Raw genomic sequence first — 25,125 nt, forward strand, 5'->3', positions numbered from 1 at the left:
AACTTGATTCCCCTTTTTTCCCGTTCTCCCTTAACCTCCCAAGCCTCAAAAGTATACAAATAATTAAACAGTTTTCATTAGATGGAAAACAACTTTTTTATGTTCATATCAGAAGTCTTCTCCTGGGACAAGTGCTCCTTTGATACAATGATAATTAATAGGATTCAAATTTTATTTTTCATTTTTGAATTCCAGGATTCTTTTCTAAGCAGTATCTCACAAGGCTTCTTACACGAATCAAGGGCATCTGAGAAAGCAGAAGACCAACCACCACCAAATTCCACATACAGAGCACCCCAAATCAGCAGCTGCAGCAGCAATGTTGCTGTAAGCATCAGTGGAGTACGCCATACTTGGAAAAGTGTAGTACACTGGGGATAATTAATCTTATCAGCGGAAGCACTATAATCAGCCTCTGTAAGGATTTCTTTAAATAATTCAAATTGCCGACAGGAAACAGTTGCAAAGCATTTAGAAAAACTCAGTTACATAAAGACAGAGACTGCTCTGCCCTCTCACTGTGAGTGACAGCCTTTGAGTGGAGCCCTTTCAACAGAGGCAAGCATCTCTCCCCTCCCCCCTTCTCATGGGCTTCTAGGGTGTACAAACTCTCTTTAGCTTGGTGCATTAAGGCCCCAGCCGCTCCCTATGGTTTGCATTACAGGCGTGCTTGGCAGCCGTGGTAAAAGAGCTACAAACTAATGAAGCAGGAGCCATATGCTAGTTTCCTAAAATAAGGTGCCGCTGCGGCAGCAGGAGAGACATCTGCTCCAGGCTCTCCGCTTCTGAAACACAACTACGTTGCCCACTTGAAGTCAGAAGGAGTGGTCCTGAGGCTGCAGCCATGAGGTCAAGGCAGGCCCCTGTAACAAGGGATGGCTTTCTCATCCCGTCTGCCAGCGGAAGAACCAGCCTCTTCCATGCTTAGGACAACAGCAGCAGCAGCACGTGTCAGTCTATGATGAGCTCTTCCCTAGGCATCCTGCTGCCATGGCCTGGCTGCCTCTTTGCTCCTCTAAAGCCCTCACTCAACCTTCCAGTGGCTAGCCAAATCCCCTGTGTGGAGCCAGGAGAAGGCAGGCCATGCTGTACCTTAGCACACATCGTTTGGAGAAACAATGCAATCAGAGCAGCTGGCACAGCTCTGCTGTCAACACACATCCCACCTGCTCTGGAGAGCTCTCAGCACACACACATGGCACAGGGATGCACACAGAAGCAACGCTAATCTGGAGAAGGCCTTAAATATTTGCTAGGGGCTTATTTCACATAAGCAAGTGAGATTACTTGATCCAGTATGGTCTTCTTCTTCTTGGAGTCCGTGACTGAAGACAGCTGCATTTCACCCATTTTCTTCATCTTCTCATCCATATCAATCTTCTGCTCCAGCTTTTTAATCTCTGTTTTCAGGAGCTTGACGGTGTCCTCTTTGTGATGCTGCCTTGCCACTGCGGTTGCACAGGCTGAATGGATTGCCGTGATCCAGTTCTCCAGTTCAGTCTGGCTAGAGGTCTGAAGAGAGGGAAAGAGAGGGAAAGGATGTCAGGATCCTCTTTAAAATTGACTGGAGATTAACAAATGCAATTCCAAGGAGTTTCCTTTCCCTTTGATCTTAAGATTGGAAGCCTTAAATCCACTTACAAGAGAAGTAATAAAACCCCCATCATTCTTAAGCAGGCCATTTTTAACTCAGCATTAGGCATTCAGCACTTGGAATTACACCTATATCTGTGCTTTGCAGCTGCACAGTGCTTCCCAACAAGGTCTCAAGAATTACCTTCTTTGCACATTGCAATGCTGCCATAATTTGTAACTCAATATTTAATGACGTTTTCTATACTCCCAGTTCCTTAAGCCAGGGAACGTATTGTGCTCTTGACATGGAGAGCTTTTTTGGCATTCAACACTTAGTAATAAATTAATGGCATAAAACGTGACCATGATACCTATAAGTAGCTTTATTATGATGCATAGACAAACAAGATTTCCACTTCTCAGGGTTTCAAAGCAGTGTGAAGACAACCCTGTTATCATTAAAGGAAAGCTCATCATAATTTTTATGGCTCTAGTACTGGCCCTCCACATGCAGGCGTGGGACAGTTCAGGAAAAGGCAACACTTCCCCTCCCTGGAAGTGTTCAAGGCCAGACTGGATGAGGCTTTGAGCTACAAATATCCCTGCCAATGGCAAGGGGGTTGGAATTAGATAATCTTTAAAGTCCCTTCCAACCCAAACCATTCTGTGATTCTGCAATTCTGTGATTGTATAAGGTATCAGGCTGGGGCATGGGACACCAGCACATTTTTCTGGAAGAGCACTGTTCTAATAAGAGGCTTTTGACCCAGAAAGAAAAGTATTTCAAAGTGTTCCTTTTCCAGACTTTCAAAATGAAAAGTAAATCTGATTCGACTTCTTACTAGACTTCACTCCTTCTTAGAATAGATTGTAAAACAAAATTTACAGCCAACTCATGGTTGCAGCAGACTTCTGAGTGTCAGCCTTTAGCAGTAATCACACTGATACTTGGCTTGTGACTGAAAAAGTAGCAAAGTGCCAAACCACCTTGTTCTAATTAAACTTTCTGATGATACCTGATCTATTAATAGACAAGCACAGTATGACTTCTCCAATTGCCAGCACAGATGAAAAAGGTCATCCCCACTGCTCTCCTGACGGTCACAACAGCAAAGGACATAGCTTACTGAAGGCAAGGAGAGATTCCCACAGATCCCCAACTGTGGAACTCACGTACACACAGGCTGGCCTTTAGGCTTATGCTCCCAAAACTTCTGTGGTACTGAAGCAGGTGAAACACACGTGTCCCAGAATGACATTGCTTTCCTTAGCTCAGGTTAGAAGTCCTAAACGGAAGACAGGGTCTATAGTGGAAAGGCCAATCTCTTACTACCAGTTTTCTTGTCTTCAGCTGGCACTGTGCAAAGTATATCGCTTTAATCGGTCAGGCTCCCTGCCCAGGTAATAATATTAACAAGCTCTCATTCATAGACAGGGGCTTACAGTGTCTTACAGCCACTGCTGAAGATATGTTGAGCCTCCCCCTTGCTGAGGAATTACTGCTGAAAACAGAAACTATTTGCAGAATGGGAGACACTTTGCCTAGAGTCAGGTGGAGACACCTAGTCCCCAGCAGAAAATAGCCCTAGACTTATAATGAAATTGTATGTTTTGTTAATTCCTAGTAAAATCATAGCAGCAAGAGGTAATGCTTTTATCTTATTCAAGTTTAGAATATTATCAGTATACCATTGGACTTGGTTTTCTTTTTGGTCTCCTGGGGAGAGGAAAAACGGTATCTGGAATAGATTTTAGGGCTGAAGACTCTTTTGGTAAATGAGTAGGCAAGGGAACCACTCCACTTCTCCACAAAAAGGACCACGAAAACAAGCTGCAAACACCTGATAGATAAGTACGTGGTGTCACAAGTTGCTCTGAGCTCCTAGAAAATACATGTGACGTGCAAGTAATGGATTCGTGTAGGCACGATAAGAACTGACTGAGCAAGAAATCATTGTGTAGGACGTATGTGATGTCTCTAGGTGCAATGCAGTGGGAAGGCTTGTTACAAGATATCCAGTATCTGTACTCATTACAATGCAACCCTGTTTTTCTCTCTAAGTACACAGCCTCTATAGGAGAGGAATAGTCTTCTGCAGGTCTATGGTTTCTTCTCATCAAACCTCTACTACAGCACTATGTTATGTGTGCACAGATGTGTATGACATGAACAGTTAAGTAACACAACTGAGCAGCCATACATGTGAGTCAGCTGCTCTGAGTGCAGCAGAGCAAGCCCTACAGCACAGTCACTTGCACATAACTTCCACCACTGCAGCTGGTCTCCCTCCCTTCTCCCCAAACTCATCCCTTATTTCTCTTCTGCTTCACTAGCAATGCATGGGTTCTGTGGCTGAAGGGACACATCAACAAAAAATTTCTGCAAGACAATATAAATGATGTTTTTTTTCATTTGAAAAGGCTCATTTTTGCTTTTCCCAAAAAATCTATATGTAAATCTACCCACGGCATAATGACACAGAGCTTTTAACAAATAAGGCCCTATGTTGCCACAAAAGAAACGTACTGAATGTGACCTTTTCAGTATTTAACATCCACTGGCATTAATTTTATGAGAATGAAGGCTTTCCCTTAGAAAACTGCATGGAAAGGATTTTACAACTCATATCAGTAGGTATCAAGAGGAGGTGGTGCTCCACAATCTTTCAAGCACATGCTGAGACTACAGGCACTACACTTACCTCCTGGATGAAGCTCACCAGGTGGCAAAATACATGTACCCTGTCAAGCAAAGGCATGAAGTAGAAAAGGGCAGTCCAGTATTACACTATGAGCTGGGGGGAAATCAGACTGAGGTGGCAGAGTAGCTAGTCCACAAAAAAATAATTCTTTTTTTTCAGTATGCAAATAGATACTCAGCCTCTTCAAGATGAGAGCCAGCACCACTTCCTTCCAGTCAGTAAGGCTTTTTTGTTTTGCACTGGTTCGAGAATCTAGTCCCATTCTAGTGGAATGGCAACCTAAAAATCACTCAGGGAAGCAGCAGATACTAAAATACAGAAATCTTTCTCAGTGAAACACATCAACTAATTTATGGTCTTTGATATAAGTACCCTGTGAAATCCAGACATTTCTATTTTCTGATTAATAAAACTAAGCATGCAGTCATGTTCAGTTTTCAGTCTCCTCTGGCAACAGAAAAATGTTCATTAAGGCCTGTATGAACAATGGGCAACTGGATTCTCCAGCACCACTGGGGAGCACCTGGAGGCCCAACTACCCCTTGCACTTCAAACTCCCAGTTTTCACAGGGATGTAAGAATATTTCTTACTTCTTACTTTGTTCTAACCACCTACGCAAAGAGGGTCTGGTCAGTCAATAAAATCAGTAGACCTGACAGTGATTCACATGTGGTAGTGGGTCTCTTGAGTGGCATTTACTGAATACATCATGTCCTTACTCTAGCGCTGTCAGAGGAAAATCCCACACCTCCTGGAGTCAGCAGGATTTTCCCATTGATTTCAACCACAGCTAAGATGTCCTCCTTGGTCAGAGACAGTAAAAACGAACAACTTTGTCAAACCCCTGAACCAGACCAACCTGAAAGAGGAAAGCGTCCCCAAGGGAGTTACTGAGACAGAAGACAAAGTCCTTCTTGGGGTGTTCAGGCACCGCTTGCACTATGCTGTTTTCCACCCAGACAGCGTGCTTTGGGATGCTGTTGTGGTCAATGCCGGATCTGCCATCAGTCTCATAAAAAAACAATGTGCATCCTAAAAGAGATGATTGTGTATTAGCAAGCAATACATTTAAAACACCAACAGCCACCCTGCATCTCTTCAGCACTGGTACTTGGGACTATAAATCATCCATAAAACTGTCACAGGGATGAGGGAGGATTTGCCGAGGCCATTTAAGTTTTCAGCCCCACAGCAGAAAGCACCAGCAACAGCCCAGTTTTTAGCTGGACAAGGTCGTAGTTTCCATGCCATGAAGGCGCACCATGAGCTGTATGGTACTTGAAGCTGTGCCCCAGCAGGCCATTTTGTTCACTCTAGGCAGCCGCAGGCATGAAAGTCATGGATAGTAATATACAGCCCCAGATGAGAAACATCATTATAAGTCCGAAAAAGGGGATCCTCCATGGCCACTCAGTCCCACTGAGGGGACCAAAGGAAGACACAGCCACGACAACGTGTCTCCCATGGCAGTGCCGGACAGCCTCGAGCGGCCCTGAGGAGCAGACAGGCCCCAGGCAAACTTCTATGGCCCTGCCTCAGCCTCCTGTGGCTGCTGCAGTCCCTGCAAGGCAAAGATCAAGCGATTTAATTACTGGATGCAGATGAGTAACTGGAAGGAAAATGGAATGAGTTTTGCTCGCTGAAAGACTGACGTATAAAAACAACCCAGCAAACAAACAAAAGGCATAAACCAAAATCCTTATTCCACTTATTCCTTACTCCAGCTCTGACTCAGGGTGATGCAGCCAAAAACAAAACCCCATTATAACTGGGGGCAGCAAACAACCTGCTTGCTTTTACAAAATAGCTTTCACAGTTCTCGGGGTGGACGCGGGAGGCAGGTATAGCAAGTCTGCAGTTTGGGGGACTCAGAAAAGAGTTGTGTTATACTGAAACTGGCAGATAGTTTCTCAGTCTCTGGAACCAGCCCTCTCGATGTAAAGGGATTCCCTGTTACCCAGCCTCTCAGAAAAGTATTTGCAGCCAAACAATAGCAGCTGTTAACTTCAAAGCCTTGCTTAAACACTAACATTATTAAGGCACAGCAATCCAAGGAGCAAACACTCCACTTGAGTCAAAGCACTTCAAAATAACATTGCCTCTGTGCTCTTCCTTCCCCTTTTTTCCTCCCAGATGGCCCTTTGTTTGCCTGCTCCTCACAGCAAGACCTTCCTGCCACAGGGCCTTCCTTTCAGGAGATTAGGGCTGCCTCTGCCCCCTGCCTCTCCTCCTTCACTTTCCCAGTCTCCCTAACCACCCCGAGGAAGAGCTGGCACCCAACTTGCTGCTGGTTTTTAAACGGTGCTGCAAATTGAAACAAAAAAATGTTATCTAAAAAAGGCACTCTGTGGGGAGCACAGGGCTTTAAATACTCTGAGCTTCTTGGTAATCCCACCTACAGCAGGAAACATGGCTCTCTGCCTTCCCTGGTTCACAGAGGAGGCCGGCAGTGGTGGCCAATCCCAGCACCCTGCAAGCGTTGCTTCCCATTTTACTGCCAATGCAACCACATGAAGATTAACTGGAGGTCGCTTTAGGAGGCCAGCTCCTGAGTTTCACTGCTCCATTAATATTTATGTGCATTTATAAGCACTCAGACCCCAGACAAGGCTGGAGCATGCTCCTAGCAGGAATGGGCACATGCTGAGGACAGCCCACTGCAAAATGGGTGATGCACTCAGAGCCAACATCTTCCAAGTCACAAGCCAACCTCAATGACCAAACCGTGGCTTCCTGTCCGCACCATGAATGTGTTGCAACTCACTGAGTGTTTATACTTATGAAGCAGGTCTCAGAGGAGAGGCCAATGGCACTAAACACAAGAGTTACAAGAGGAATGCACACAAAGACAGAGCTCCTGTTTGAAGGTATGCCACTGTCATCACTAGCAAACTCCCACTGTCATGTGCCTGCAGCTGCACACAGGTATTTAGTTTCTCAGCAAGTCTGAAATGTGCTTCTGAAAGGAAACACCCAGTGCTCAGAGAAGCCACCCTACGTGATGACAGCAGGACTCAAAGATGGCTATTCCATGACTCAAAGCAGGGTATAAACCCCACTTCAGTGCAGCAGTCATGTGTCTTGGACTACACGCGTTGCCATAATGTGAGTACATCAAAAACCATCAAACGAAATCCCTGTCTGAAAAACATCAGGACAACTTCCTCATACTTGATGTCAATTATACTGAAGGGGGCCTATAGGGATGCTGGGGAGGGACTCTTCGTCAGGGACTGTAGTGACAGGACAAGGGGTAATGGGTTAAAACTTAAACAGGGGAAGTTTAGATTGGATATAAGGAGGAAGTTCTTTCCTGTTAGGGTGGTGAGGCACTGGAATGGGTTGCCCAGGGAGGTTGTGAATGCTCCATCCCTGGCAGTGTTCAAGGCCAGGTTGGACGAAGCCTTGGGTGGGATGGTTTAGTGTGAGGTGTCCCTGCCCATGGCAGGGGGGTTGGAACTAGATGATCTTGAGGTCCTTTCCAACCCAAACTATTCTATGATTCTATAAGTTCACAGCAGCTTTTGTTAAGAGTCTAGGCTACTGGTTTCTTCATCTGCAGCAATACACAACCCACAGGACACCGCGGACACCCATCTGGATGATCCCCTGCACACTCGCTCTGTACCTTTCAGGGAAACCCAGTAGTGCTTCCATTTCCTGCGCGTGGCTGACTCCACTTTCTTGTTCTTTTTGTGCACCAGGAAGTTTTTCACTGCCAGAGCACCGGCTTTGCGTACCGTGCCCTGGGCAGCCGTCAGGAGGATGTCAGACTGCCCTGGGGAGCTGAGGGTGCCGCTGCTCTGCTCGTCGCTGAGGGCAGAGCCGGCCTCCTCCAGGTTCTCACTGTTGGTGGTGCTCATCTCCAGCTCCCGGCGGAAGTTCTCGTACACTCCCTGCCGAAGCCCATCACCTGTCGAGCTGCTCCCACTGTCACTGCCGATGAAAGCCCGACTGGCCGTTGGGGAGTAACTTGAGTTGGTAGCATTGGAGCGTCTAGAAAGAAGGTCGGTGTCGGTGGCTGCTCCCTCGATCCCACTGTCGGTGAACTCGCTCCCTTCGCCGGCGTTGACATCCTAGTTGCAAGAGAGATACAGTGTAAGATTGAGAGTCTGGACAAGCCTGTCCTTCTGGAGATACCGTCAGAACCCAAAACACACAGGTGGCACCATGTTTCTCCACACCCCCATTTTGTCTGGCACTGGAAATCCCTCATGTCTTTTTGTTCAGAAGACAAACAACTGGAATTAAAGGTGGGGTAGGCAGAACTCCCATCACAGTTTAGCAAATACCAGTCATACAGGCACAATTTCAGGTGGTGCTTCTACAGCCTTAGCATTTTGGAATATAAGACACAGCATCATCTGTTTACATTAAGCTAACAGTGCTAAAGGTTTTGCAAAAGGAGAACATATGGGAGCAAAAATTGGTAGTGTCAAGAAAAACAGCAATCAACCTACGCATTTTGAAAGGAAAACATTGATATTGTACGCTCACACTTCCAGCTGAAGATAAATCTTAGATATCCCAAAGATTATAATTTGAAAATTATATAACTAAAAAGGTACACCCTTTTTTTTTTATGCTAAGAAGTTAATGTATTTGAGATTATTTCTGGTTTGTGTCACTTCAACATCACAAACCCTAGCCATTTGCCATGTGATATCCCCTGCCAAATCCCACTGTGATAGACTGTCAAAATACCACAACATAAGACCTTTCCTGGTCCCAAACAACTTGCAGTTGAAGGATCAGAAGAGCCAAGAATATGGCCAGCTTGAATAAGACAGGAAACAACACAACTGAATTCAGGTTTTGAAGGCATACTGGCTCAGCCTGCCCCCTGCAACAGTGGTGGTGCTCACAGGAGGCTAACCTCTACCATCTCAGCACCCAGAGGCATCTGTGGCAGTCTTTGAAGGAGGACAAATAAAGGCCAAGCCCTGTAAGTGGAGACAAATATCTTACATTAGACACTCAGGAGAAGAGGGAGCCAAGGAAGAAGATGCAAAGTGGTGAGAAACATGGCCAAAACAACAGGAATTTCAGCCTCCGCCTCTCCTGCAAGAGCAGCTGGTGCTCAATTTACAAGTTATTTTTAAAGAAAGAGAAGTCTCTGAGAAGAGGTGGCAGAATGCAGTGTTTATTTTGAGAGAAAACAAGCTTCTAGGTGTTGGTTCAAGCACCAGTTTTGTGTGCATTCAAGCAGCTCTGCATAAACCAAGAAACCCTCCACCAAGCTCTGTTTGAAACCTTCTTCCTGTAGAGCACTAGCTGGATGAGGAAACCTTAGGGGGAGGGGTGTTGCTGAATTCGACTAACTTTTAAGGCATTTATTTGTAATGGATGGGCCCATTCTTTATAAACGCGACCTCTCAGGGGGGACTTGGAGTCCAGCTGGAAGAATAAGTGCTTCCTTCTCTGCTCAATGAGCGCAGTTACCCTAGTCAGTCTGGTTATTTAATGCAACATGCTGTGATAGACAAGCTGTTCTGGACTGGCCAATATTCCTCTACACCCACTGCATGCGAATGAGCCGAGAAGAGCTTCCAGTATGTGCAGTTATCTATCCACACAGAGCAGTGTTCACAACCACACGATTTTTCCTGCTGTTCCAATATACGTGTATTTTGGAACCAATTTTCTTCCCATTTCTTGCAGCACTGCAAAGGAGTGATATCTGGAGAGGGGAACTGGTGCTGCTCAGAAACCTGTGTTTACAAAACACTGCTGCAAGTGGGTTTTTGCACTCCATCAGGAAAAGCTGGATGGTGCACCTTCTGATGACAGCACTCCATCTGAGACCCTGTGCGTCAGGGAGCCAGGACTGGCACAGCCGCTTGATACTTAAACACCCAAGGCACTGCCTCTCTGCCAACACTGCTACATCGGCCTAAAACTGGAACACCAAAGAACTGAATCAGGTCCCCCATGTTCCCTGGGATAATTATTCCCATAGAAGAATCAGGGTTTGCATTTGCCTTCCAGGCCCTTCTTCTTCTGTAACTTTTTTCAAGGGAAAAAGCGTGGCACTCATATGGCATAAATGAAACCTGCATTCTGCAATAAGCACTGCATAATGGTGGCAACAAAAATTATTTGAGCTTTCGAGCATTTTATTTTAGATTAATTATTTAATAAACATTCAATCTATCTCACAATTATTTTGTCCATGCTATACAAAAAGTACAGAGCGAATTTCAAATTTTTAGCTAACACAACTTTTAGGAAGCATGTCTCATGCTTTAACTAGAATTAGTCTGTTTAAAATAATAAAGAGCTACTAAAACAGACCACCAACTGGAAGGATATAGCATTTGTAATTTTGCCAGGCAGTGCATGCGTAAAACTTCTTTGGTGCTTTTTAGCAGATGGAGTGTTTTTTTCAAAAACAGAAGTGCAGTCAGAGATGTTCGAGCACAGCGCTGCAGTGCAGGCTCTCACGGTCCCTCATGCCTGGTGATACACAGCAATAATTGCCTCAGTTTCCCCATCCATACATGAGGGTTATAGTATGTAACTGACACATGGGCATAACGGTTAACTGTTCATTAAAATATGCAAGGATGGAAAGCTCAGACTGTTATACACGCTCTTGAGCTTAAATTGTAACACTTTCTGCAGTGTTATATACTTTTATATACTTTTATACTTTATATACTTATATACTTTTCTGTATAATCTCTACCATAGAGCCAACAATAGGCTGGATGGGTCAAAAGATCTTTTCAGCATATTGCTGCAGCCCTGCCCTGATCCCTCTGCTCTTAGACTCCCTTTTCCTGTCTTAAATATCTCGTATCAAAGACTTTGAGCAACCAATTCAAGCCCTTTAGTAGGAGGAGGGTCTGAGCATACAGAGGTCAGAGTGGTTCAAAACCTACAGCCTGCTAATATTGTTCATGCTCATGAATTATGAAATGTAGCATTGAGTGAGCTTAGCACTTTCGGAAGTCTGCTGTATGAGAAGACTGGTCTCAGGGTTAGTAGGGTTAAGAGCATTCATTGCACAGGTCTCTGACTTCTGCGTTCCTGCTGCAATGTCAGCTCGTTCTCATCGGAGGGTATGAAAAGATCTGACAAAGCAGCCAGCATCTGTTCTGGCTGTCCTGCAGTGCTATAACCCACATACTGAAGCACATTCAATTAAGAGTTCAGCAGAAAGTAGAGAGGTTTAGTATTGTGCTTCTACAGAAATGTGCCAAGGCTGAAGGGTAGCACTCCCAAGCCAAGCAACCGACCGTAGCAGGGTTTGATGAATACACCACCAGGGGCACAGAACTACTGCAAATTTTCAAATGAGGATGCTTAACACCAGGCATCCCAGCTCACACTGTGAGCAGCATGGCTCTCTGCTGATGAGATCAATGTGGATACATGGCCCCCTAGCTTTGATGTCCAGCTTGAAAGTACCTACTGACATGGCCACCACAGGCTACTACCCAGAAGCAAAGCAAACATTGCATAACCTTGATGAGAACTATTTAAGAACTACTCATGTTTCCTGCTTAGGTTCTCAAAGAGCCCCATGGGCGACAGCAACTGTCTCTCTCCTTCAAGGAAGACTTATTAGCATTCCAGGTCCATGATGGGATGCACCACAAAGGCTTACTAACAACATAGGCATTTCAATCCTCGGCAGACGGAGTTCACAGGTGAAGACTCTTGAGGCCAAGAGTGAACTACAGACATGGCTCAGCCTTCACTACCAATCCCTCTGACTCCTACCCAGTGTCCCTGCAGCTCTCCATCATGATGCTGATGGCATGAGCCAGGCACATCTTGGGAGCTGGGGAGACAGCTGAAGACTGCAGAGCACAGTTTGGGACATTATACACGCATTACAACAAATCACCAGCACATTACTCCAGACTTGTAACTGCGATCACGAAGTGCCTCTGGTTTATTTTATGGGTCAAAACCTCCCAGAGTTTCATTCAGCAATGTGTACGATTCAGGACACCACACGTGATTCTTTGCACTTCACCCAAGATCTTGTGTTTTGTACTTTCAGGCTGACAAACAGCTGTATCCACACAGAGGAATATTTTTGCCCAGAGAAACCATCCCAGGAACCAAATGCAAGACTGGAACTAAAATCTGTGCTGCCCCACTTAGCCTTTCCACTGGTATTTAACTAGCTTCGGGCCTGAGAGGACAAAGAGGGCAAAGCAAGAGGGAGGTGGAAATCATTAAATTGGTCACACTAAGTAGAAAGCATGTAGCAAAGAAAGGAAAGCATATTTCCTCAAGACAGTGATGGGGGAAGTCATGGGAATAGCAGTTCTTAGCATTTTGCGAAGATAGCAGGTCTTGGAAGACAACAAACTGAACTAAGAAGGGGTTTTGTCGCTTCCATTTAAGATTACTCTATGGAAAGCAGGATGTATAAAGACCGCTGGCTGAAGAAGGAAACTAAACAGGGTGTAGTGACTGCTGCACAGTGTGCCTTGATGGGGAGGTGGTAAGTAGTAGCAGAGCTTTCACCAGGCTCTGGGATCCCTGCCACTGCTGAAGATGCCAGAGAAGCAGAACCATTTCTTATACTGGCAGTGCTACTGTATCACTTGTAAATGCACAGGGTTTATGAAAGGAGGTTCAGCAGACAGTAATTGAGGGAAAGAGGAGGGAAAGGTTGAATGCCTGACAACAGAGAGATACAACACAATGAGAAACCAGAGATGGGCTGAATAGTGCCGTTGTTACCAAAAAGAATGCACTGAGGCCCAGTAAGCAGGCCACGTGCCAGGACAGCTACAACAGCCCTAATAGCATTCAAGTGTAATGAAGCAGAATTATCACAGCCCCATCAAATTCAGAGAACAATTTAACTGATGAACCAATTGGGTAAAATATTAGTGAAAGTATTTGCAACCCACTTAAATGTATGTTTTGTCCTCACATGAACACTGGGTTTCATGCAAAGCAAGACAGTGGGAATAAAACTGTAATGCAAGCTACATCAAGCTAATGTACTCAGCGCTGTAGCCTTTACATTCTCACGCGACACTCATACTTCTATATGTCCACTACAGCCATTTGTAAACATTATTTTGTTAAAAAATTCTTGCTAAATTTAAAAGATATACAGAAAAAGAAAAAAAACAAACCAAACCAAACCAACCACTTCTGTTTTAGAAAAGAAATTCTACCTTCAGCTAGCCAAAATGAAGAAAAAATGTTTGTCCCCCTGTTGAACACATTTGGCATTGGCCTCTGTTAGCAAGAGACCACTGGATGGGACAAACCTTTTCCTAGCTCTCTGGCTCATGACTGGACACATTCAGATCATTTGCAATAACGACGCACTTACCAAACTTCCCACCAACCTGTAGCCCTGCTACAGACACTATTAAAATGGCTTGATGAATCACTTTCTCCTGCCTGACCGACATCAGTGATTCATGAGCACTTTAGACATGTGGGACCTATTTAGTAGGAAAACTCTTACTTCCCTAATGTTACCAGTTCCTTACGTGGTTAATACTTCTTATGAATTTAACCATTAGATTAAAAGTACTCTTTAGTAAAGGTTGTTTCTTTTTTCTCGGAAGTGGCTCCAGCCAAGAGAATGCATATCCTGTGTTCCCCGTCCTGTTTAGCAACAGCAGTAAGGCGTCCACATTCGGCAACAGCCTGAAATTGTGCATAACCTGTCTGGCTGCTAGTTAGGCAAGCACCACAGAATACATTAAAAATAGATGGGTAAGCAGCCTGATAGTTTGCATGCTTTTATGTGCCTGCTGTCCCTTTGAAGCTTCTCTGTAGAAAAAGATTGGCCTGATAAGTGTTTTTCCTCTCTTTTCAGTCCTGACTCTACCATCATTTGGTGGTCAACGTAGTCTGATAAGGCACAACTTGCTCCAAAACAAAATTAAATCCTTTTTCCAGAATAACTTGAACACCCGGTAATGGATGCATTAGAAGATTTCTCTGTCTTGAAAAGACTCAAAACATTCCAAGAAGCAAAGATTAATCATAAATTGAAAGTGAAACCTGAGTGGGAGAAATGGCTTTAAAGCTGCAGTGGAGAAACACAAAAGCAACTCCACAGCTCATTCTGTCTGGAAGGAATACAGTTTTGAAGACTGTTACTAAGGTACTAAATCATGTCCAAATGCCTCTAAAGTCAGAGGGATTATAATAATGACATGAAGGAGATCTGCCACCGCAGCAATGAACAAAGCCCCTCAACCAGATGTTAGGAGTTGATAGGAAAGAAGGCTCTGAAGATACATACAGACCTGTGTACAACAGGACAGTACTGCATGAGAACTAGCCAGGATGCATCAGATTGACAGCGGGCTTTGCAGAACTAAACTGACAGCCACAAATCAGCACAGGCCAACTGCAGTTTTCTGATGGATTGATTGGGTGCTATTTAAAACTCCTATGAGGGCTCCCAAGTTAAGTGAGGTACAGTTAGAAGCCAACTGCAATTTGTACATGGACACTAGACTGAGATGCTGGGTTTGTTACCTTTGGGAATTCAAAGAGATCGGATACTGATATGAACGAGCAGCTTTGGTTCCTACTTCTTTGCACTCACCATACACAACAGTTCTTCTGTTGATGTCTGGAAGCATCAAAATTAAACAAAACAAAACTTATATGCATTATTAAAGCTGCTCAGAGTGGTTTAATAAGCAAGCAGGTGTTGGCCATGGCTCTCTGAAATCAAATTTACTCCCAACAAAAAAGGTACTAGCCCAGACCTCTAGATATTTCTCCTAGCAGGAAACTTCACACTTACTGTGAAAGGATGAATCACAGTCACATGTTTCTGGGCAATAATCCCTGAGAAAGTCTTAAGGTGTGGATTTCAATGGTTTTTGATTCCAAGGTTCCTCTATGAACTTCTCTTGGTGAATGCTGTACAGTGTAATTTGGCTCCTTGGAAAGACAGACAAGATACTAGGTGCCAGGTACCCAGAAGATACTCAAATATGGGAAGGAGATGTGCATCCACTTTGCTCTGCTCCTGCAGGACAGGCAGGTAGCAAACACCAATGTATCAAGCATCCATCAACCCCATTTCCTTTGCAGGCAACTCTGATAATGTATGGCTGTTACCTTAGTATTATACTTGGCTCCTTCACGTTAAACAATCATCTAAGCTTAGTGCTGCAATACAGGGGTTGGGAACATTTTTGGTTCACTCACTCCCTGGACATTTTCCAGCTAAACGTGGGTTCTTCCAGAAGGATCTTCTCTGCAGATGTTGTAGATTCTTCCCCAGCGGGCCTGGTTTTCTTAACTGGACTTAGATGCCTTAAAGGCAAATCACGAACCCACAGGGCCTCCTGCAGCAGTCAGGAAAGTACAACCCTGGAGGACTTGTCAGCTGCGAGACAGAAAATGTTAAAAATTAAACTGTCCCTCATACAGCTGCAGGAAAATATACGGGACAGCTTTAACCTTCTCTCCAAGGTCCTGGGCGCAGTTCTTCACTGACTCAGGACAGTTGCAGCATCAGTCTGTGATCTGCTCATATTCAGAAAGTTTGTTTTGCATCCCTAAGAGCTAAAGTATTGGGCAAAGGGAAGAGGATGTTTTGATTTTGCTTTTTAATAACATGACAGAAATCCAAGCCTGCAAGAGATGCAGAAAGGACAACAGGGCGCTTAGCTGGAAACAGCACGAAATGCTACCATGGGACCTGAGCACAGAGGTTCTTCCCTGGCTTTAGCACTGACTTTTAAGGAGTGCTAAAGATTATAATACCATGAATGAGAATCAACCTGTAATCCAGTAAAGCTTCTTGGATTGTGGTCCCTGCACACAGCTTCCAGCACCTGCACAGATTTGGGGTAGGCGCCTGCTTTGCATTCCCAGCAGTTGGAAGTCTCAGTCCCTGTGTGCTGCAGTGTTTAATCCCTCTGTTCCCAAATGATATACTGAGGACCCCCCAAAACTTACCTTGCTTTCATCCCAATGGACCACCCAGATGAAGAAAATTTCTAGATGGATTGAACTAACCATAAAGTAATGCAAGCAGCCTAACTGTGCTTGAGTTAAACAAATGGCAATATGCCTAACCAAAATCCTCGAAGTAAAATACAGGGTTAGGTTACTTTTTGTTCGCTCAGTGTCAAGAAGAGGCAGTTCTTCTTGAGAAGTGTAATAGAGGGGGTAGAAGTGAGGAAGGGTGAAAGCTGCTAGAAGAGCAGCTTAAAATTAAAACATATCATGTAGGAGGTGTTCACCTGAACAATCACCTAATTTAAGGAAGCAGGGAAATGTCTGCCATCTGGAAAGATGACTAGTCACAGGATCACATGCTGAAGCTCCCTGAAAAGAAACATTTCAATGGAGCACTTCATGGAAAGGATCACTACTGCAAATTAGATCCATCTAAGTAAGCACAGTCCAGCAAACATGCAGCTGGGGCAACCTGCCTGTGATTTTTAAGTGAAATGTACCTGAAACTAAAAACATGCAGTCTATATGGCTTTACAGAGAATAAAATCATTGCCAATGGTACAAGCACTTCAGACGTATAAATGACAAAGTCCTACTGTTTAAAAAAGCATGCCTGAATAGAGATACATCAGATATCAGGACTGCTGCTTTAGTTTCCATTGGCTTCAGACCAAGAGCGAAGGAAGAAAAACAAGATCTTAGAAAGAGTATGAAAACATCTGCCAGCAAAGACCGAAATACTCTTTCTTACATGCTCCTCATTTCCCTGACAATACTAGGTCAGAGTTGTGTGCTCTGAAGGGGGTGACTGCTATTTACTTTCAAATATCCTGAATAGGCAATACCTGATCTAATCTCAAACATCTGAGAAGGGCAGCCTGTTTGACAGAGCAGGGAAGCCCTCTGAGTTTGGGCCTGAAACCCCTATTCAAGCTTTTCTCCAGGCTCATGCCAAATCTGCTTCCAGATAGCCAGGCTATAAACAACTCATTTGGCCTGGCCATCAAATGGGTCTCGTTCAGACCTACTGAGAGTAGCCAGCAGGACCAAAGATGTGGATTGACATATGCAAGCTTGGGCTGCCACCAAAATGAGTGACTACCCTTTCCCCTCAAGCCCATTTCCGCCCCTCCTTTAACTTGGTGCCCTGTGGCGAGAAGCTGAAAACAGAAGTGTTTGGTTTTAATAGGATAGTTTGCCTGGAAGCTCAACAAAGTGACTGGCTGACCAGGGGATTCAGCCCCTTGACTCACATGAGCCAAACCATCCAACTTGAGGATCTCCAGCTTTTGGATTCATTGTGTAGCTCAGGCTATACCTGAGACCTTGAGAAGAACCTCCATTTGAAAGGCACAACGGGACTACGTGAACAGGGGCTCAAATCAGTGAGATGCACACTGCAGCTGAAAAGCAAGAACATCTTAGTTTCAGGCACTTACTAAACTATGTGTCACTAATTATAATATAATGGCACACGACTTTGTATCTCTTTCCTCAATTCCATCCGGAGTCAGACATCTAAGATTAAAGGCCTGGGTCAAACTGATTAAGAATCATACTTAGACTGAAAATAGACATGTTTTCCAGACTACAGACTGAGATGTACAGAATTACTTTAATAGGAGCAGAGCTTCAGCTGCTGAAGGTACTCTGCCTGGAAAAATGATAACCAAGGAGGGCTACAGCAGGGCTGCAAGGTCATAAGTGTTGTACTGGGAGTGAACAGGATGCAGTGGAAGCCAGAAGCAGAAAATTATTTCAGAAAAGAGAATTCATGGGGGACAGGTCAACCTGACAATCTTGGATTCATTCCTTGCTCAGTAAGCCTCGCATCACTGTTCTTCTGGGATCAGGAAGAATGCCCCAAAGGAAAGTTTACCCTGTATTCTCCCACTTTCTTTCTTTCTTTTTCTGACCTCTTGATATTTGGGAAACAAAGTATTAGGCCAGATGGTGCTTTCATGTGACTGACTCAGTGTGGTCCTTTTACACTTGAGGTTATGTCCTCTATGTCACAAAACAATTCATGAAAAAGTTTTACACAACTTAAAAACAAGCACCAGCAACCTGGAGTTTAGCCATCCTACAGAGCATAATGAAACACTATAACCTGTTATAAAATTCCCTGAGATGGTAAAAAAATAGTATCTACTGGAAAGATATTCTAATTTTAGACTGGTTTCTCTGCACATCCTCACCTAATTCCCACAAAAAAAAAAAAAAAAAACCAAAACACTTGGTTTCATCTCCTGCATATTATGCAAATTTTTTTCATATAGGATTCTTTTTTTAAGGTTTGAGATCCCAAATTCCTTCAAGCTACCTACAGAGGCCTAAAAATAGTAATAAAATTGACAATCAGACAAAAGGGGATTTCACATGCCAAGGACAGAGTCTGCGGCTGGCGCTGACTGAGGTGCAGTTTCCAAGTCAATCAGGCAGGAAGTTTGTTCGCTCTCCCCCTGCTCAGTTCCACAACAAACACTGGACTGGACACAGGAAAATACCTTTGCTTTCCCTGCAGAGTTGAGGGACATCTTCTAGCAGCTCCTTCTCAAAAGTTATGTAAAAAACCTGGACTGCATCACTGCAGCACTAACACTGGAATTGAGCTTTCCAGATGAAATCACAAATTGGACTATAAAGCTCTGAGAGGAACAAGACACTCACCTCATAGGTGAGTGGCTGACCAAGCAGAAACGCTTTGGCCACTGTGTCTCCTTGGATTTTAATGTGCACAAGAGTCACACCATGTTCTAAATACTGCTTGTAAACACCATCGCTCCCTTAGAAAGCTTCAGACATACTAGGAACTACTCTTAATGTCTTCAATCACAAAGCAAATAACAAGCACTGGAAGCCCATGAAGGTCTCTGGCTTTGATGTCCACTGCCATCACCACCTCAACTATCACAGAAACCAAAGAGGAGGAGTGGAACCTGCTGAGCCGGAGCCAGCATCGGGTAGGGCTGGCTTATGCCAATCTGCAGCAGACACCCATGAACAGACACGCTGCCAACACCACAGCCAGGCACGTAGGTTTTGCTGTGTGACAGGAACATCTTCTCTACATGCAGGATGTCTTCACGCAACTGCCCTAGTAGCATAGTTGATAATGTCAGAAGACATTCATGCCCTAAGTGAGGCCACAACCCCCCCGTTTGATGATCTAAAGAAAACAGAAGTCAGAAATTATCCACAGAAGGGGAACATGGAGTAAGGAAATGCTAAGATGGGCTTGGAAGTGGCACAAAAACGTATCTCACGGTTTCCATTCCCTAATTCCGCTCCTCAGATTTCAATTAGGGCTCATAACAGCAGGGGAGCATGTGGTTACATTTGTCTCTGAACATCCACCAGGAAGAGGAGGAGGAGGAGGAAGGAGTATCCCACAGGCAGATGTTTAGCTGCAAGCAGGACACAACAGAGCCGTTTCATAAAGTCTGGATCCCAACAAGCAGGTTGTAGGATCCCGGGGACCTTACAACCCACAGCCAGAACAGGCTGTATCCAACTGGAGCTTGTCTCCCTTTAAGCAAAAATGGGTAAAATGTCAGCCAATTAAGCTTTTTCCACCTACATCACGTCAGCTCCAAAAGCCAAACATGATCCCAGCAGAGCTCTCCGGGAAGTCTCGCTTCAGCACAGCAGAACCCTTAATGTTAAAACACTACAAAAACCAGAAGTGCTGCGTGGGTGCCCCAAGCCCACCCTGTGAATATTAACAGTTTGTGCATATTGAATATAATTGTCTCTCCAGCACTAAAAAGCTCTCCCTCTCAATTAGTGGCAAGTGACTCCCACAGTACAATTTAAGGTTTAAATTTGGAAGGGAGAGATTTGGGGGCTTTTTTCATTTTCTTTTCTTTAATGTACTTGTGAAGAACCCATGGATAAAGCATTACAACAAAATACATACAGCTCCATTCAAGGATGCTTTTTTTCCAGGAGCAGAGGTCAGCACATCATGAAAATTACAGCTACTGACAACTTCTAATCAATTTAGCCCACACAGAAAATATGACGCCCATGCATGTAGTTGAACATGCATGTAACAGTAGCTGGACACCGGAATGATACACAAGGGCACAAACCCATTACTGTGGTCTCACACTTAACCTACGTTCATTGTGTTCTGCTTTCAGGGACCTCTATAGGAACTAGACTAGTCAAAAGATATCTACAAGTGACCATCAGGACCTTCAAGCACTACTAGCACCGGGGTAGGTCAGACTAAAAAACATGTTAATATCTCAGCTATGACTTTCCAAAACCTGAAAAAAAACCTCACTAATAAATACAAACCTGAATTCTTGTGAGGTTGGGCAATGGTGATCTGGGCAGAAATCTACTCCTGTCTGTTAGGCTCAATTAGGTGACTTTGAACAAGGGACCTAACATCTGCACTGTTAAATAACACAGGGTCACTGGCCTGGAGGCCAAGAGGGATGACTGTGTCCAGCACCACATTACATGTGGCCCTGGGTCACCTTTGTGTGGTGCCCCTATGGCCCTAAGACATAACTATTATTTTGAGGGATTGGGAGGGGGGAGGCAGCTCAAAAGGCTGGAAAAAACATGACAGTTTTGCGTCAGTCCACTAAATTGTTTTTATAGCATTAAATGTTTTACAGCATGAGGACACATATGGCAGGCTCCGGGTCAATGCTCAAGGCAATCACCAAGAGTGTGAAGCCCCTTGAGAAAGTGTTGAAAGACTGGGAAAGGCAGAAGAAAACAAAACTCCCCAAACTGCGCCCAAGTACTGTCTGGCACAGACCAACGCAGTGCCAAGGAGCACATTAACATTAAAGCAGCAAGGCCATCAGCTCTACATCTCAGCTTCTACCATCTCAAGTAGGATAACAATCACGCTCTACTTCACACCAGGAGTGTCGAGTAAAGATGAGCAAAGTGCTGAGACATCGTCAGACTGGGGACCTAGTACAGAGCAGGTTGGCAGCTTCCCTCCTCTTGCCCCATCCAAAGCCACCCAATCAGGTTCACCAATGAACCAGTCCTTTTATTTTGTGTGCAAATTTGGTCTTCCTTTTTGCTCTATTAAACATATAATGATTGTCATTTCCCTAAGCTTGCTAAAGGTAGGCTTGGGCTAACAAGACTTTGTTGCTGACACATATCTTATCCTGTATGATGCTAGGATTAAAGACTTGGAAGGAATTTTAACCTTTCCAAAGCTTTAATTTTGTTGAATTTATGTGCTAATAAACACTGCTGAGACTCCTTATGGCCACTGTCTCCAAGCTCAGGAGATACATCTAGTGAAACCAGCCTCACAAAGTGATGTCCCTGGGTATGGCTGAGGCCTCACAAAATGCTACGCAAATCTGTGACTTTCACTAAGTGCCTCAGAGTAATCTTCCTAATGCCAAGAGAGACACAAAGAAGAAAAACAAACGCTTCTCTGCTCACCGGCGACACTCTTCTCTTTTTGTTAAATACACTCGAAAGAGGGCTGGAAGCAGCAGTTGCACCTAGCAATCTCCATGAAAGCTGTTAGGTTTTCAAGGCTGCTAAATAACATCCTTTTTTTGCTTGTTGTTGTTCTCTTGCTTTTTATCCTGCACTGCCCTGATGGAGCACCAAAGGTTTCTTGCGCTCGCACCATAAACATACCCCTGAAAATAAAGGGCTGATTTTGAAGTACAAAGCTGCTGTTGTGGGACACTGCAGCATCTGCTTTAGCATGTTATTTTTATATTTAGAAGCGGCATATCTCCACAGATCAAGCACGGACAGAAAGTCACTCAGCAACCCCTTTCCATCAGCTCTCACAAGTCGGTGCCAGCAGACAAGGGGGGACACATGCTCCTCTTGCCCTTCAACAGCCCTCTGCACCTCCACAGCCCTGCACCTCCCCTGCGGCACACTGCAACCTGCCTGCCTCACGCTGCCCAGCCTCGTATCTTCAGCACTGGTGTCCTGCCAACAGCTCGGTCCAGCAGCAGGACACGAGTCTGCAGGCCTCCGACTTTGACAGAACGTGCTGTTTTTTCTGGGTCACGCAGTGCGGTGTGTGTACGCTGCATGGCATATGTAGGATAAACCATGCAACAAAATCAGGGGAGCCAGTGAAGCATGCAACCTGGTGCACAGCTCTGACCTGCGCAGCCACATTGTTTTGTCTGTGTCCCCCTGCCATGTTTCTGAGCTGGTGCCCACAGCTACAAAGTAGTTCATGTAAAAAACACAGCCAGCCTCTTGCGTTAGGCAGCTGGACCACGGCTCTGAGAAGGTCCAGCAAGCCCAGCAAATACATTTAAACTGAGGGCAATATGCCCACTATGTGTATGCCACACGCAGCTTGTACAGGTGGGCAGGATTTGTAGCTCCTTTTTCCACCTCTCTGAGCAGTCTGCCTCTTTGCTGTAAGCAGAATTGCTGTTTGCAGCACCAGGCGGTGCTGTGTAACTCAATCAGGCAGAACACAGCCAAGAAAAGCAGGGCAGAACATAAAAAAGACCCAACAGCAGCCATCAAAGCAAAGGTCACAGGTCTGGTATTTGGATAGTGGGAGGGGCACCAGATAAAAAAGCTGATCTTGGCTCAGTGCTGCCTGTTAAAAGGATGAAGGATGAAGGATATGACGTCCTCCCTGGCTAGGAGGAGCAGCATCTTCTCCATACATCTACATCCCCTATCATTTTTCAGTTTACAGCAGGTTGCCACCGCAGCTTGCTAGGCTGGCAGTCTCCTGCAAGGGACAGCACTGTTTCTGGGTGATGTTTTGCACAGATATGAACATCAGCTAATTAGAAGAGTGAAATTTCAACCTAGCAAGTGTTTACGATAGAGGGGAGAGGAACCACTGATGTGCTGCTGCTTTGCTTCCAGCCACGAGAGCTAAGTGCTTGCACATGTGCAGGCAGCACAGGGCAACAGAGCAGGGAGGGCAGAATGGGGAGACACAACCAACACAGGTCAGCTCCCAAGTGGAGCAATTGGCTTTGGCAGCTACCCTGGGAAAAAAGGCACCATCAGCACTGCAAAACACTCAGGAAAATCTTTAGCTGGCAAATGCAGATTTATCTTTTCCAATAGGCAGTGGGCAGTGGAAAAGGCTCAGAGCTTCAGATAAGGAAGGGAGCAGTAATGGGATCAAGCCAGCTGTGGATTCTGGTTAGTTCAGCTCTCTCCTGGATACAGCCCTTTTCTTGGAAAAGGGGTGTTGAACGAAAACAGAGCCTGGAAGAACCTGGAATATCTTTATCTACAGACACAGCTTAGTAAATGCCACACACTTCATTTTGCATAGAAGAAAACTGCCTTACCTGAGTAGTTTTTGCCCTTCTGCCTTGCATGCTGTTACTATGGCTAATTTGAGGGTTGGTGGCCCCTTCGGAAAGGCAGTGTGATTTCCTGCAGGGCAGCGTATTGTAATTACTGTAGGAAGGTGCATCCTCAGCAGTAACCGATGCCATCTTATGGCTCCCAATATCCGGGATGTCGGACACTAAATTCCGGCAGTACCCTCCAAAGGCATTCCTTGGGCCCCCGTTGACAGTAGCGCTTGGGGTTTTGGGGGAATACAAGTCACTCATAGAGTTGGCACGCTGGCAGGCAACTAGTGGCTGGGGGCTGCCATCAGCCTCCTGTGCCCGGGTGGCCTCAGCATCCTTCTCCTCAGCCAAGCCCAGGATTTCCTCGTTGCTCGTTAAATGTTCCTGGCTGAGGTCAGAAAGCGAAAACTCCAGGCTGTCTTCACGCCAGATGTCAGCCGATTTGGAGCGCTTCTTCTTGAAGCTGGCTGTCTCCATAAAGTTTGTCCCATTGGACGAGTATCGATGTGACCTCCCATCACCCTCTGCCAGAAAGGGCGGCTCATCCCCGTAGAGCCTGCTCTCCTCCGAGTCAGGCATGCTCTGGACGGAGGCGGCGGTGAGCACAGTGCTGCTGTCCACACTGGGGGTTACAGAGGAGTCGGTGTGGTAGGAAACAGGCCGCAGGCCCATGTCCACGCGGTCCACCCAGATGGGGCTTCCAAAGTCCTCTAGGTTAGCCTCCTGGGAGAAGGGCTCCAGGCCATTCTCCGCCAAGGACTGGGGGATGCTGGGGGTGCTGCTGGAGCGGGTGCTCACTTCTGAGTTACGGTGGATAATTTTTCCGGAAGAAGCATGCCGCGTCCGGCGAGAGGCTTTATTGGAGAGGCGCAGAGAGCGGGAAGTGTGCTTGCGGCCCAGGCTGGTGTGCTTGTCTCCATAGAAGGCGTGCTCCACGCTCTGGCTCTCTGCGTTTCCCATGGTGTCACAGTCTGTAAGGGGAGAGAGTGGGCACGGTTAAAGGCGGCAAGCAACATGCAGCCGAAAAGATGAACAAACGCCCTAGTACACTGAAAACACCTTGTTTTGTTAATGAACCTACACCACAGCTTCCACATGGTCTCACAGCACACACTTTAACAGCGGCAACTGATCCCATAGAATTAGTTAAGGAAGCCAGCAACTGTACCAGCAAACTTACAAATACAACTCAGTTAAACCAGTATGCAGGAAAAAGCCAGACGATAACTATGCTGGTATAAGTGAAGAGTGTAGAAGAGGAAAGGATTGAAGCTTGGAGTAAACTGCAGCCAGTTTACCACCAAAGTGCACTGGCAATCTCAGCTCTGCACACGTTTGTTTGATTCTTAGCACTGGCTTTGCAATTCCAACAAACCCTACAAACTCAAAAATCAACAGCTATTGTCTATCTGTGTGTAACAGGAGGCCAAAAAGTTGATATATATACACCTTTATCTGAAATCTTACTCTTTTTTTGTTAGGAACTGTGAATTGAAGAACCAAATAGCAAAGTACAAATTCAACTCTTGGCAGCAAGCTAATGATAGGTTTGATTTCTGGAACAAAAAAAAACAACAGGGCAACATTAAGCAGGTACAGAGAGCCCCACACAAAAAAGCCATAT

General features: G+C 45.2%; 1 protein-coding gene across 4 annotated transcripts in view; it reads right to left on the minus strand.

Annotated features, from left to right (window-relative positions):
* Positions 1-25,125, minus strand: part of TIAM1 (TIAM Rac1 associated GEF 1) — a 194,867-nt gene that overhangs the window by 60,227 nt on the left and 109,515 nt on the right. For all 4 annotated transcript variants that reach the window (XM_065676795.1, XM_065676794.1, XM_065676793.1 and 1 more), the window contains 4 exons: positions 23,493-24,472; positions 7,907-8,354; positions 5,138-5,310; positions 1,288-1,512 (listed from right to left, as the gene is read on the minus strand). In XM_065676795.1, coding sequence (XP_065532867.1) covers positions 1,288-1,512; positions 5,138-5,310; positions 7,907-8,354; positions 23,493-24,461 — 1,815 coding nt within the window. In that variant the 5' untranslated portion in view covers positions 24,462-24,472. The remainder of the gene's footprint in view (positions 1-1,287; positions 1,513-5,137; positions 5,311-7,906; positions 8,355-23,492; positions 24,473-25,125) is intronic.

Source organism: Lathamus discolor, chromosome 4, assembly GCF_037157495.1.
Source record: "Lathamus discolor isolate bLatDis1 chromosome 4, bLatDis1.hap1, whole genome shotgun sequence".
Lineage (NCBI taxonomy): Eukaryota > Metazoa > Chordata > Aves > Psittaciformes > Psittacidae > Lathamus > Lathamus discolor.